Raw genomic sequence first — 15,807 nt, 5'->3', positions numbered from 1 at the left:
CAGCGAGAGGAGCGAGAGAGAGGGAGTGTAGCTAGCTGCTCTGCACCGGAGCTTTGCTACCAGAGGACAGCGTAGGGGCCAGATGAGGGAAGGTCGCCGTTTCCCCATCACCCACCCAAGAGGAGTTTGACCCCACGGTGCTCTTGGTCACTGGGGAAAAAAAGGAATAAGTGGTGACTCTCTGGAGAAGTTTTCCCGTTGCTGCCATTGAGTTAGAGTCCCAGCTCTTTGCTGTATGTACTCCCATTCAAAAGCTTGGCTTTCTATTTCCGAAAGCATATTTATACTCATTCTCTAGAGGAGAGAGTAGAAGAGAATCAAATATCTGTTTTAGAGGAATTTGGGCCCGGTAGTCTGTCACAGATGGACTTTGTTATCAGACATGCTTACTCTAATGTGTGAATTGGGGCTTGCTATTAACGCCCCTTTCCCCTCCCTGCCTCTAAAGATTATTTTGGATTCTTAGGAATTTGGGAACGTGTTTTGGCCTTGTTTTAAAATTCAGATTGGGAGCTGCATGCTTTTAGTTAAGAGAATTGCCTTTAGGAAAATGTTTTGGTTTCATTTCGAAATCTAAACAGAGTGCTACAAGTTCTTGGTTAAGAAAACTGCAAAATTAGTGTGATTAGCTGCAGGATCTCCCACTCTCAACTTACGTTTCAACAATTTAGTGTCAATGATAGTCAATGATAGTAAGATAGCTAGCATTCTGAGCACAAAAATTCAGGTATTAATTCCTTCGCAACAACCCAATGACTTATCCCCAACTTATTAGGAAGCTGCACAGTAAGTGCTTTGCCCCAGGTCACACAAATAGTTAAGTGTAGGAACAAGAATTAAAGTTCAGACAGCTTGGACCTGTGTACCCGCACTTAACCACTAGACTTTATATCCTCTATATTTGGGAATGTTTTGAGTTCTTAGTATTTCTGTGATCGTGGATGGAGTTCTTTTCTTTCTCTTTTGAGGAGATTTGAATGACAAACTCTTTTTTAGTTTTGTTGCTGTGTCTCATTGGTGCTCTTGATGACTTTAGAAACTGCTTATGTAGTAAGTGATAGCTTTAAAAATTAAACCAGTTACAAGAATACGGGGTATGAGATGGAAATGTCTAACTGATGGAGTTAATCGAGGATTTAGTTCTGGACCTTCTTGTCTATCTACACGTTTTACTATGTCTATTCACATAATTTAAATACCATCTATATGCTTAAGACTGCCAGACTTGTATCTCCAACCTAGACTTCTCTAAAGTCCAGAAAACAGCTGCTTGTTCAACATCAATATTTTTAGATTTGTAATAGATGTCTTCATTTTAATATGGCAAACTGAACTCCTTATTTTCCATCATAAATCTGTTTTCCCATGCTCATCCCAACCCAGTAAATGTCAATCTCATTGTTCCTTTGGTTCAGGCTAAAAAACCTTTCAATTCTCCTTGACTCCTCTCTTAACCCGACTCTGTTTAGTCTCATCAACAAATCCCATCTACTCTTCAAAACTTATCTTACAACAAATCCCATGTACTCTTCAAAACTTATCTTAAATCTGACCCTTTCACCATCACCTGGCCCAATCTACCAGAGACATGAAGTTATTTCCTCTTATGTCTCTGCTTCCGTCCTTGCTCCCCTTTTATACAATTTCCATATTGCAGCCAGAGTTATGCTACTTCTCCATTTCTGTTCACATCTTCCAGTGGTTTTTCGCTTTACCCAAAGTAAAAGCTGGAGTCCTTAACCAAAGTTCTATATTATCTGTTCCTCTGATTTAATCTCCTATTATTTTCTCCCTTACCTAATCTGCTGTACCACTGTGGCCTCCTTGTCTGTCCTCAAACATACCAAGAACACTCCTTCCTCAGGACCTTCGCAGTGGCATTTAGACAGCCAGGAACTCTTTTTCTCTCAGAAATCTTCAGGGCTGCCTCCTTTGTTTTTTTTTTTTTAGGTGCCTGCTCATACGTTAGACTCTTTCTGATCCTTCTATTAAAATGCTAACCTCTTGCCTATTTAACCAGCTTTATTATCTTTTCTTTTCCATAACACTTATCACCATGTGATGGTTGTACATATTAATTTGTCTGACTGCCCCCCACCCCAGTGATATAAACTCTATGAGGGCCAGAGTTTTTCTCTTTTATACACTGTTGTATTCTCACATAGTAGAAGCTCAATAAAGATTTATGGAATGATTGAACTGACTCTATCCCTCTTTCCCAAACTCAGTTTCTAGACCATTTCAGTATTATTCATCATGATCCATTTGTTACTAAAGCCAGAAACCTGGGAGTTATCCTAGACTTTTCTTTTTCTCTTACTCTCTGCATCCAAAAATCAGCAAGTGTAATTCACTTTGATGTCAAAATATATCTTGAATCTTTCCGACTTTTAGTTCAGACCACCATCATTTCTCTCCTGACTACTTAGTGATCTGCCTTCTTTTACTCAGACAGCTCTTCCTTACCTTCTTCCTTACCTTGCCTCTGGTCCCCAACAGCACAGCCACAATAGAAATGTAAACAAGATAATGTCACCGTTTTGCTTAAACCTTTCATTGGCTCCCATTGCATTGAAAATAAAATCCAAGCTCCTTACTATGGCATAAGAAGCCTCATGTGATTTGGCTACTGTTTGCCTCTCTAATTTAGACTCTAAGGTTGAGTTTAAAATGTGGGCTTTTGACTCATGCTCCCTTGAATTGAGTCCAAGCTCTACCACTTGCTGTGTGATTTATTTTATTTTATTTTATTTTGAGACAGGATCTTGCTCTGTCACCCAGGCTGGAGTGCACTGGCACAATCATGGCATGCTGCAGCCTCAGACTCCTGGGCTCAAGCAATCCTCCCATCTTAACCTTTTGAGTAGGTGGGACTACAGGCATGCACCACCACACCGTGCTAATTTTTAAATTTTTTGTAGAGACAGGGTCTCCCGGTGTTGTCCAGGCTGATCTCGAACCTGTGGGCTGAGCAGTCCTCCTGCCTCAGCCTCCCAAAGTGTTAGGATTACAGATATGAGCCACCACGCCTGGCTGCTGTGTGAGTTTGAAGAAGTTTTTTTGAGGGGGGAGGGGACAGGGTCTCACCCTGTCCCCCAGGCAGTGCAGTGGCAAGATCACAGCTCACTGCAGCTTTGACCTCCCTGGGCTCAAGTGATTCTCCTGTCTCAGCCTCCCTGGTGTCTGGGACTACAGGCGCACATCAACACGCCTAACTAGTTTTTTTGTATTTTTTGTAGAGACAGGGTTTTGCCATGTTGCCCAGGCCGGTCTTGGACTCCGGAGCTCAAGCCATCCGCCAGCCTCAGCCTCCCCGAGTGCGGGGATTACAGGTGTGAGCCACCATGCCTTGCCCTGAGCAAGTTTCTTAACTTCATGTTTATTTCATTTTGAAAATGGCAGGGTATCTAACTTCATAGGTTTCTAGTAGTGATTACATAAGAGCATGCATTTAAAGTGGTTAGCAGGATGCCTAGAATGTATTACGCACTCAAATAAGTTCATCCTTGTTCTCCCTCTTTTTCACTGCTCCACAGAAATAGGCCTTCTCTCAAATCCTCAGTCACATGAAACTTCCACCAGTGGGTCGTTTTCCTTGCCGTTTCTTTTGCCTGGAACACTTTTCCTCCTGATTGATACCTTGTCTTTCACCATTCAACTTAAAGGCCACTTCTTCAGTGAGGCCTTTCCTGACCTCCCTCACTAAGATAGGTTCCCACCTCCATCTTTTCCGCCATTCATTATTTGCTATCACAGTACCCTGTTTCTTTCATGGTACCACACACAATGTGTAACATTATTTATTTGAGGAAGATAGCCACATCCAGAATGTAGTTTCATGAAGGCATGAATTCTGGTCTTGTTCTTTCAGATCACCAGCCCAGCAGCAGCAGGTAGCAGAACTTAGGCATGTTGTTGAAGGAATGTCAAAAGCAATACAACTTTTAAAACTCAACATAGGGGTTGGGTGCAGTGGCTCATGCCTGTAATCCCAGCACTTTGGGAGGCTGAGGCAGGCGGATCACTTGAGGCCAGGAGAGCGAGATTAGCCTGGCCAACATGGTGAAACCGTATCTCTACTAAAAATGCAAAAATGAGGCCGGGGGCAGTGGCTCACGCCTGTAATCCCAGCACTTTGGGAGGCCGAGGCGGGCAGATCACGAGGTCAAGAGACCGAGACCGTCCTGGCCAACATGGTGAAACCTCGTCTCTACTCAAAATACAAAAATTAGCTGGGCGTGGTGGTACGCATGCCTGTGGTCTCAGCTACTCAGGAGGCTGAGGCAGGAGACTCACCTGAACCCGGGAGGCGGAGGTTGCAGTGAGCCGAGATCACACCACTGCACTCCAGCCTGGCGAGAGAGCGAGACTCTCTCAAAAAAGCAAAAACAAAAATTAGCTGGGTGTTGTGTTGCAGGCCTGTAATCCCAGCTACTCGGGAAGCTGAGTCACGAGAATTGCTTGAACCTGGGAGGCAGAGGCTGCAGTGAACTGAGATCACACCACTGTACTTCAGCCTGGGTGACAGAGCTAGACTCCATCTCAAAAAAAAAAAAAAAAAAAAAAGATAGACAATCTCAAAAATTCTTGGCTAAACGTGAGCATTAGATTTTCAGAAGAGAGGTATGTTGTAGTGGATTTCTTTTCTTGACCAAGCAGAAAAATATAAAGCAAATAACCATTCAAAATTTAGAATAAAAAAGAAATTTTAGGGTTCAGGGATAACAGGACTGTCAACAGTGGTCTGCTTAGGTCAGCTTCACCTAACTCTCCATCTTTCTCTTTTCCAGACTATGTGTTTTAAGAAGAATGGTTTGTTAGTTTTTCTTTCTTTCCAGAATAGTGCACAGTATCTAGTAAGGTGAAAGAATCTCTTGAGACCCAGGACCATTGTTCTAATAGCCAAATATTTTTTAATGAGCTCTCATTGGGCACTGTTATGTGCACAAAATTTTCTGGCAATATAGAGGAGAGAGACAGGTCTCTGCTCTCAAGGATTTTTACCGACTGTCAATAGGCCTTGAACTGTGTGGGCCACAGGTTGATTGTGAGATATTCTATCTTCATTATTTTTGAAAATTTTGTATTCTCTGATTGCCTTTAGACTCTTTCCCCTTAACTTCATGAAAAGCCCCTCACTAACTATAGAAAACCACTTGTTAATAAAATCTGGAACCTTACAGCACAGTTTTAAAACCCTTGTTTAACCTCTGATTTTCAGTAAATTAGCCAAACCATCTGTGCCTGCATGGATCTTGAATGTGATAATGCATATCAAAGTTCTTGTAAAGGTAAATGTATTTTTTTCAGGTTTCATTAACAGACTAGCTGAATATCTAGGTTTTAGTGGTGTAGCAGCTCAAGGAAAATTAAGTATTAAAGAAATAAATTGATCTCACATTAATTAGTTCCTTTGACTCTTAAGAAGGGAACCATGTGTCTTTAAATACTTTTGGGGACAATATGAGTTTGGCAGACAGATTAGTTGAGAAATACCTAAACTCATTATTTTGTTGTTGTTGTTCGATGGGAAGACTCCCCTACAACTTTGGTATCCTCACCCACATCATCCTTTCCTCATCTCCCACCTTGCCCCCAGTCCTGAACAATACCTCCTCTGCTTTCACATCTGCGTTTTCTTCCCCTGCCCCCTGCCGCCACCCCACCCCCAGGGGAGACCCAGCCTTCAGTGTAAACTGAAGGCATGTTCCCTGTCATCTGCCTTTTAAACTGTATGCTTCCTTAAGGGATGAAGAAGAATGAGATTAGGCAGTACCTCCAACACAGTCTTCTTTGGATCTGTACTGCTGGACATATTAAAATTACAGGAACAGAACTGTATGGATTATGTATTTGTCTGACACCAGAAATAGCACTGCTACCCAGTAGATACCTGATAGGTCGAAGTAATCTTTCCACTCACAACAGGAAAGAAATTGGTTACCAGTTCGTGTTAGGTGGGGGAATGGGACTGAAAATTAATCTAAGGGTACCTGGGGAAATGTATCTGCTGGTTTAGGAGCCATTGATTTTCACATGTGGATTAAAAAGAGAGACAAATTGTATGAACATATAGATACTACTTTATAATTATGTTTTCAGGAATGATACCACATTGCCTTCACTGACAAGTTTTAGAATATATGATTATACTTTTGCCAGGAAACAGAAATGCATGCCCTAAACAAATCGAGAAATGGGATAAAGGATGAGGAAGAAATTTAAATGTTACTGCAGATTTCAAGGGGAAGGCACAACCAACATCCAAAAAATATCCTTTAGATACTTCTGTTCTCCCTCCAGTATATTTTTGGTTGTCAGCCACTGTGGCCCATAAAAATCTATTGTCTTGAGAATTCAATTCTGTATACTGAACAAAAGCTCTACAGGTAGACAAGAGTTCATCAGCCTTACGACTGTTTCACTGTGTCCTTCAGAGGGTCTCAATTCCTGTCCCATGGAGTTTGTTTATGGTATTTCCACCAGAAAATGTGGATCTGCTAAGAAAATATAACTTGTTTTCAGCCAGTATCACTGGCTACTCTTATGATTATACCTTTTAGAACTTATAAAAGGTTTTTGCATTTACTATCTCATTTCTTCCCTACCCTCACCCCATGAGTTATTAATGTATTTAAAGCAGAGGAAACTGAGTCTCAGGGGTGTTGTGGCTGACTTACTCCTGGGTTATGCTAATTCTTAAGTTCACATTTAGATCTGAACTATATTTTTATACTCTGCATGTGTGTGTATAACAGTATCGGAAAAGAAAAACATTCCATTTTGTTATACAGATTGTGCTATATCTTGGAAGGTCATGTGTGCTGTAGTGAATCAAGGGCTGGGATTAACCCTGGAGAGGCAGCACCCCCCACCTGTACACACTGCCACTGTGTGAAAATTCCTGGAATGCCCAATTTCTGTCCCCTCTAGATATTTTCAAGGCCTGTCATAATGCAAAAGAGTTTTCATAATCTCAAGTGTCTTTTGAACACCAAAAGACATACTTCATGGAAAATAAAACGTGATTATATAAAAATAATCCTGAGATTTGCCACCTCCTGTTGCTAGGGAAGGTACTGAATTGACGTGATGATGGAAATTGAGTGCTTACTTGTGCATGGCAGAGCAGTGATGGCACATCCCAGAGGGCTGTGTAAGGATTCAGAGAGAGCATGTGTTTTGTTTTAGAAGGGAACAGGGTGCTTTAGGGATCAGGGTTGTGGTTAAGGTGTCATTGTGAGATTTCAATGAGTGTCTTTTTAGTAAAATTGAACTGCTTTCAGCCAGAGCCAAGTGAAAGTCTCCAGCCCTAGTTTAATCCTTTAAAATATTTTTCAGATGAATTTGTGGTCATGTCTTAAAATGGAAAACTTAGTACACTTAATAATCAGAGCCCGTTTGGGACAGATATTTGTGAACTCCTCTTGAGCTGACCTACCTCAAGTAAATGATATAATCCAGGCTCCCAGAAGGTCAGTTCCATGGGTCTCCTCCTTGGTAAAGAATAACTCTCAGTGACCATTTCCATCCCATCAAATTTTAAAAACATTTTTATTTTTATTTAAAAACATCTTCAAACAAGATGTAGTTTAATTTGAGTATTTTGAATTTTAAATTTACATTTTAAATCTAAAATGCATGTTTTTAAAGAGAGCTAAATGTTGTAAATATGACATTTGAAATTTTGAAATGTTTATCTCAAACATTGTAGAAATAGGAAAATTCTCTCACAATCCCACCACATAAAGGTGCCTGTAATATAGATGAGGCACAGTCCTCAATATCCTATGCGTATTCTCTGCCGAAGTGGGATCACACAATACGTACTATTTTGCTGGTTCGTTGTTGTTGTTGTTTTTGTCATTTAACATACCTAAACATCTTTTCATGCCGGTACATGATATTATTCCTTTTACAGCTGTAAACTTTTATCTTTTTAAAACCCAAAGTTAGAATCATTCAGTCACTTCATGAAAAAAAAAAAAAGATTATACATGACTATCCCTTTTATTTTTCTGTTTATTTACTATTTTACAAACAAAAACGAATTTTTCTATTTTTGTTTCTAAAGGCTGTCCCAGTTTAGAGTAAGCTGAATGAAGGAACTGTAGTATACATTTTCTCTGTGTGCAGAAGAAGCGAGTGTAGTTAGGACTGCCTTATCCTGGTTTCATAATCCCTCAGCCTCTTTTCATGGTCTGATTGTATAGTTGAGTTTAATGCATGGTAAGATTAAGTGCAGAATCACTCGTTGCAGTGAAGAAACGGAAAGCTGGCATATGTGTGTGCTAAGCATCTGTACCCACTGCTTTCACATTTATTTAATCCCTTTACCAAGGAGTATGTAAGCATTATTCCCATTTTACAAATGAGGAAACTAAACAACACTTTGTTTCTGTTTTATGTTTTGAGAGACAGGTTCTCACTCTGCCATCCAGGCCAAAGTATAGTGTAGGATCATAGCTCACTGCAGCCTCTAATTCATGGGCTCAAAGGATCCTCCTACCTGAGCCTCCAGAGAAGTTAGGACTATAGCCATGCACCACCATGTCCAGCTATTTTTTAATATATGTATATTTTTTTTTGTAGAGGTGGAGTCTTACTATGTTGCCAGGATGGTCTTGAACTCCTTGATTCAAATAATCTTCTTGCCTCAGACTCCTAGAATGTTGAGATTACAGTTGTGAGCCACCACACCTGGCCTGTTTCTAATTTCTGTAAATGGTTTTTAACCTTTATTCCTGACAGTGGGATATATTTATACTATGCTTTGTCATATCCTAAATATTCTAACATAAGGTTAAAAAATCCTGATAAGGACCAGGTTTTTAAATCTTATTTGCCTATGAAAATCATACTCTTATATGATTAAAGAATAAAAGCATACTCATATCTTTGCTGATAAAAATATTTTAATATCTTTTGTGGCAATATACTATCATTTAGTCTTTCTCCCATTGAACACTAGTTTCCAGTTTCTTGCTATTAGGACTGATTTTGTGATTGGTGCCTTCAAACATGAATCTTTCCTCATCTCTGTTATTTTCTTAGGATAGATTCTTTGAAATGCAATAACCGAATCAAAGGGTCGAAAATTTTTTTTTAGGCCCTCAATTGCTTATTTAAAATCTATTTTTTGCCTTTCTTAAAATACATTAGTAGTGTTTCTGAGACTTTTCATTGCCATAACCTTAGGCACCAAGTAAATGTGTAGCCCTAGGATGAAGGAAAGGACTAGACAGGCAGGTAGAGGGGTGAGAGTTATGTTATGAAAGGTGCTGTGCTTGGGACATAGTAAGTGCTTAGTAAATTGTGGGTGTTACGGTGAGGCTAGTTATTCCTAGCACAGAATTAATAGTCTGCATCCCTAATAGAGTGCATGCCCTGGTGTTGTTTTTCTGGTAATATAGGGCAGATTTATGTGAATAGTCTGACCTGTGGTTAGGTCCACTCAGTTGTCCATGTAGTCGGGGAACAGAGTAGAAGCGACTCGCATTCATAACCACTACCTCATTAGTAGCATACTCCCGTCATTGTTTTCCCACTTGGCGTGTTGAAATGCTTTGGTGCAGTTACATAGAATTTTCTCTGCCTCCATGCCCTTCCTTCCCTTGACAGGATCAACTCTGGCTCACCCTCAGGTCTCAGCTTGGACAGGCAGCGCTCCTGAAGCCCGAGCTGGGTTGTGTGCTTTCTCTGGTGCCACTGGGGCTGTGTGTGAGCACCCCTCTCCTTGTTCCCATCAATCTGTATCACAGAGGGACTGCTGGAAAGTCAGTTTAAGGGAGTACCTTTTTTTAACAGAAAAAAAAATCGTAAATCATAAAAGTATGGAAGAATTTATGAAACAACAAAGTTCATTTGAGAGAATACTTTTTAGGGGGGAACAGCCCAAATCATATAAGTATGGAATAATTTAGTAAATAATATAGAAGACATTTTTTAATTGGGAGAGAAAATACGGGAAATAGTGTTGTAAGACCCAGGCATGGAACAGGTTCACTGGCAGATTTCTTTCAGAAAACAGCACAAAAACTAGTGTCATTAAACAACAACAAAAAAAAGATGTGTGCCTACATAAAAGTTCAGAAAATTCTGTAGAGCAGAAACATAACTAACATGAAAATAGAAAAAATAATTTGTATGAAAGAAAAATGGCCAATTTCCCTGCTAAATAATCCTCAAAGGAAAAAAAAAACTATAAAAAATTGGATGAAGGACATAGGGAAATAACAAGAAAAATCAGTAGCCAGTAAAATATGAAAAGTTGTTCAAACTTTCTAATAATGAAATAAATGCAAATAAGTGAATTATGAACCATCTCTTGAAGGGATGGGAGGCCAATCAGATTAGCAAAGAATAAAAAGAAATGTCCAGTGTTTGGGGAGAGTGTGAGAAAACAGGTTCTGTTGGTGGGGTTGTAAACTGTATAAAGTGTTTTAGAGGAAATTTGAGGATTGCCCACAATTTTGCATGTAAATATTCTTTGACTAAGCAGTTTATTTTATTTTATTTTATTTTATTTATTTATTTGAGACAGTCTCACTCTGTCACCCAGGCTGGAGTGCAATGACGTGATCTCGGCTCACTGCAACCTCCGCCTCCCGGGTTCAAGCAATTCTCCTGCCTCAGCCTCCCAAGTAGCTGGGATTACAGGTGCCCGCCACCACGCCCGGCTAATTTTTTGTATTTTTAGTAGAGATGGAGTTTCGCCATGTTGGCCAGGCTGGTCTCGAACTCCTGACCTCAGGTGATCCACCCGCCTCGGCCTCCCAAAGTGTTGGGATTACAGGTGTGAGCCACCGCACCCGGCCCAGTTTATTTTATTTGTAGGAATTTCTTATAGAGAAACTTAAAAGCCTATAAAGGTGCACTAGGCTATTCACTTGTATCATTACTGATCATAGTGAAAATTTGGAAGGAAGAATGGTGTTCACCTGTAGAGGTTTATATAAATAAATTATATGGTGTCCATCCAGTTCAATGCTGTGTACCTATTAGTGAATTAGATCAATATGTTCTGGCATGGAAAAAGAGACCAAGATACTTTATGTGACAGCCGCAATTTGGAAGACAATCTGTGAAATATGGATCCCCCTACACACACTTTTAAAAACTATATATATAAAATATGTATCATTAAATTTGGTTTGAATATAGTGATACTCTATTTTTCACCTCTTGGAAGCTGTATTGAGAAAGCACAGACTTGTGGAATGAATTTTTTATCTCCTTCTGTGAGTGGTGGGATGGAGACTGCAGAGCCTGGATGAGTGACTGAGTGAGCATTTGCAGCCCTGACCCACCCATGTGGCTTGGTATCATTTGCTCTTTAGCTTTACTGACACCACCTATTTTTGATTTCTTTCATGAAGGAGGACGTGACTCATGAAGTATTAGGTTGGTGCAAAAGTAATTGCTGTTTTTGCCATTCCTTTCAATATTTGATACACTAGGACTTATCTTTTGTTTATTATTCCTGCTGCCATCTGTATATTTGTAAGAGTTTGTTTCTTTCGTGTTTTTAACAAAGTCCAAGAAAATCACCCAGCTCACTATTAAGCTAGACACAGTTGTCTGTCTTCCCAGTTTGTTTTAGAGCAAAGTGGCATTTTTACAACAGACCTCAAAGGAGAACTTTTATGGCCTCTGAAGTCAAGATTTTATTTTCCCTGTCAGTCCTTTGCATGGTTTGAGATTGCTAACTAGTGAGTTTGTTATTTTCTACATTATCAGAACATAAATCACCATGTTGTCTCAGTGATGTAAAAGTAAATACTATATTAGTCTCTCCTTTTTGATACAAGGAAACAGAAGCATATAACAAGTGATAGGTCCAAGAATTCACAGTCAGCTGCAGGAGAATTTATAATTAGATTTCTTAGTATTCTGGAGGATGCCTTGTTCTGTGTTCCAGGTACATAGTAAATGCCTGATAGACTGATTGATGAATCTATGGGTTCATCCACATTCCACGTTGGTTTCTGAGTTTTCTAATACTGTTTCACGCCGTTGCCACCTTACTGGACATTACAGTGATATTCAGTAGAACTTTCCACAATGATGGGAATGTTCTGTATGCACACCATCCAGTAAGTCATATGTGGCTGTTGAAATGTGGGTGGCAGTACAACTGAGGAACTGAACTTTTAATATAATTTTAATTAATTTAAATTTAAATAGTCACAATATAAGTATATAATTCTGTCACATATAATATTGCCTATTGCTTTTTCTGTTTATGTATATTGTGCATTTTCAGTGACTGTTAAATTTGTTAGGGTCATGATTAGACCATTTTATTTCTTCCTCTTAGAAGTAGATATCTTGGGGTATGTTTCAAACATGGGGTTACAGAAATAGTATTTTAGAAAGACTTCTTTGTCCAGAATATTTTTAGGTCTGTTATGGCCTGTTGAATTGTTTTCTTTTTGCTGGGAGATAGCCAAAAGCCTATTCTTGAACACCACATCATGTTACTGCAGCACGAGTCATTATCCCTGTTCCCTTGAAAATGGTCAGTGGGTCACGTTCACTCCACAGTCAGTTGTATGATGTTAGTCATACAATTTTTTTTTTTTTTTTGTCCATGCCCTTATTAAGCAGCAAGCCACATCTTAGGCACTCAGTAGCCATATGTGGCTGGTGGCTACCACATCGAACAGCACAGATCTAGAAGACATTTATAGAACACTGCCCAACAGCTGTAGAATACACGTTATTTCAAGTACGCATGGAACTTTCTCCATGGCATTCCATATGCAAAGCCATGAGACAGTCTCAAGTTACAAGATCAAAATCACGCAATATATTTTGTAACTACATCAGAATGAATTAAATTAGAAACAGTAACAGTAAGCTACCTAGAAAAGCCTGTATATCTGAAAATTAAACAATATGCTTCTAAATAATGGATGGGTCAAAGAAGGATTCTTATGGAAGATTAAAAGTTTCAAACTAAATGGTAATGAAAATACACCATATCAAATCTTAGGATATAGCTAGAACAGTGCATAGAAGGAAATTCAAAACTTCATGTGATTATATTTAAAAGGAATAGAAGTTTAAAATTCACCTGAGTTATCACCTTAAACTGCAAAAAAAAAAAACAAAAACAAAAAACAAAAAGCCCAAGTAAGTTAGCAAGAAGAAAATAAGGATAGAAAACTGGCAAATAGAAAATAATAACTGCGGCCGGGCGCGGTGGCTCACGCCTGTAAGCCCAGCACATTGGGAGGCAGAGGTGGACGGATCACCAGATCAGGAGATCGAGACCATCCTGGCTAACACAGTGAAACCCCGTCTCTACTAAAAATACAAAAACAAAATTAGCTGGCGTGGTGGCGGGCGCCTGTAGTCCCAGCTGCTCGGGAGGCTGAGGCGGGAGAATTGCGTGAGCCCATGAGGCGGAGCTTGCAGTGAGCCGAGATCGCACCACTGCACCCCAGCCTGGGCAACAGAGTGAGACTCTGTCTCAAAAAAAAAAAATAATAATAATAATAACTGCATTGTGATACCTCTTCTTTTTGATAACTTTTACAAGTAATTTTTAGCCTATGATAACTAGCAATAAAATTAGTGAAAAAAGTGTACAATTTTAAAAAATTTATTATAAGGAATCAGTTTATAGGAGAGAGCAGGATTGAATCCAGATTAGTAATTAAAATTTGTTTTCTAGTGACAGCATCAATTTCCTTGAATTCAAATTCACTTTAGTGTTCTGATGTACCTGTTTTGACAAATAATTTAACCTGGGAGGAAGATATCTGTAGACATATTTTATAAACACAGGAAATAATTTTAAAGTTGAGGATTTGAGCTTAGTTTTAAAAGAACCAAATGGTTAGCAGTTGTGTGCACCCCGTTGAGAAGCCGTGTATTTACTATCAGGACAATGACATTTTCACATGACTCTGCAAAATGACTGGTTCTTGGGAATTCGCATAGTCTCATTGAACTGAAAAAATGAACATTTAAATAAGACATTGAATTTTTTTGTTACAGGTTTGTTGACAAGAAGGAAAGGTTAAGCCGACTTAAGAGCAAGCAAGAAGAATTTCAGAAAGAGTGAGTGTTTTGTTTTGCCTTTTAATTTGTGGAGGTGATCTAGTCACCATTTGGTTGAATTCATTGCTGTGGTATGCACATATACGGATTGCTAACTTACTGAATTTAGGATACAACCTCTTAAAGTGTAGGAAAGGAGTGCATCTGGGAGAGGTAAAGCAGGAGAAGTTAACAAGTTTCTAGAAAATACTGGCCTCAGATGCGGTGCGTGGTACACAGTAGATACTCAATGAATCACATCCCTGGCACTGATAATTGATGTGTGGGTCCAGGACAGTCAGCATGATTAGTAGACTTAAATTAGTGCTGGTGGCTCCCATAGGATGTTACTGCTTCCGTTTACCTTTCTTCTTTTGTCCATGTCAGTACTTTACAACATATGGTCTGCACATTACCTGTATCAGAATTCATTAGCTGAGATAATGGCTAAAAATTCAGATCCTTGGAATCCTATCCTCAGAGATTCTGATTCAGTAGATCTGGGGAGAGGCCTAGGAGTCTGAGGTTTGTTTTTTTTGGGGGGGAGTGGTGGGAATCTGAGTTATTAACAGGTACCCCTGATGAATCTCTGACCCCCTAGGATTGAGAATTGTCCTATAGAAACATCTGGTATAGAACCTGCTCTCTAGATGCACCCTAGAGGTTTGCATCTCTGTGCCTTCATTCAGTTTCTCTCTACCTCAGTGCTTTTCCTCTTCTCTGAGCACGCCCTGCCCAACTCTCAAGGTTCTAAAAGGGTTGTCTCTTTTGTGGCACCTCCCCAAACCATGCCAACATGGATGTCTCACACCCCCAATGAAAACAGTTAATGCTCAGGCCAGTGATTCCCAAAGTGTGACCCAAGCTTCTCTAGAGTCTGCAGTGGTCTGATAAACACATTCATGAGCAGTTTAAATCTACCAGGATATTCTGTATTACAGAAACTTGCTTGAATTTATTTAATTCTGCAATTTCCCTAACTTACTCAAACACAAAAACTTTATTTTTCCCATAGAACATTTTATTCCATAGAACCAATATTTGGAGATAGTGGCATGTATCATTTCTTTGGGAACTATTAGATCATTAATTCTCTTGTAGCTATTGCTATGAATTATGACGGATGGCAGTTACTGATGATGACTGAGGACAAAGGCTAAGACTTAGATTTATTGTGGACATTTGTAGAAAGGCTCTTAGCAATATTCAGAACTACAAAAGGAAGGAGATGAAAAAAAATGCAGAGAACAGGGAATTTGGAAAACACTTTAAATGCTAAGTCCCATTTTGATATTTCTAGCCATTTCTAAGAACTTAATTTTAAAAGTGTTTGATTTTACGTTTTTGAACTTCACAGAATTTTATTATTTTTAAGAGCTTATTTTCTGTCTCTTTTCCTTACAGAGTGTTAAAAGCTATGGAAGGAAAATGGATAACAGATCAGTTGGTAAGTTGTAATACATGTTCTTTTTACTTGAGGCTACATGTTTTTAAGTTGGTAGAGCTTATAAAATTATTTTTAATTAAAATTTTTAAAAATCGTATTCAGCAGTCCTCTACTTAATCCACTTGTAGCGTGGCCTTCTCAAATATTTCATCTAGATACCAAAACTGGGGTATCGGCAATTAATTATGGAGCCATTGTAAAGGATAATTATGAAACCTGAGGTGTTGACATAGAAAAACAAAAATAATGGGCTATTATTCTTTTTTGCAAAAATTATTTATCATACACACTCCAAATGGATTAATGATTAA

The 15,807-nt window shown here is 39.1% G+C and overlaps 1 protein-coding gene across 1 annotated transcript in view; it reads left to right on the top strand.

The window, feature by feature from the left end:
- ATG14 (autophagy related 14) overlaps positions 1 to 15,807 on the top strand; it is a 46,347-nt gene that overhangs the window by 345 nt on the left and 30,195 nt on the right. Inside the window, exons 2-3 of the mRNA XM_002824769.6 lie at positions 14,008 to 14,070; positions 15,454 to 15,496. Of these exons, the coding sequence (XP_002824815.1) occupies positions 14,008 to 14,070; positions 15,454 to 15,496 (106 nt within the window). The remainder of the gene's footprint in view (positions 1 to 14,007; positions 14,071 to 15,453; positions 15,497 to 15,807) is intronic.

This window comes from Pongo abelii, chromosome 15 (assembly GCF_028885655.2).
Source record: "Pongo abelii isolate AG06213 chromosome 15, NHGRI_mPonAbe1-v2.0_pri, whole genome shotgun sequence".
Classification (NCBI taxonomy): Eukaryota; Metazoa; Chordata; class Mammalia; order Primates; family Hominidae; genus Pongo; species Pongo abelii.
The sequence above is the reverse complement of the archived record's forward strand: the minus strand, read 5'-3'. Positions and strand labels throughout refer to the sequence as shown.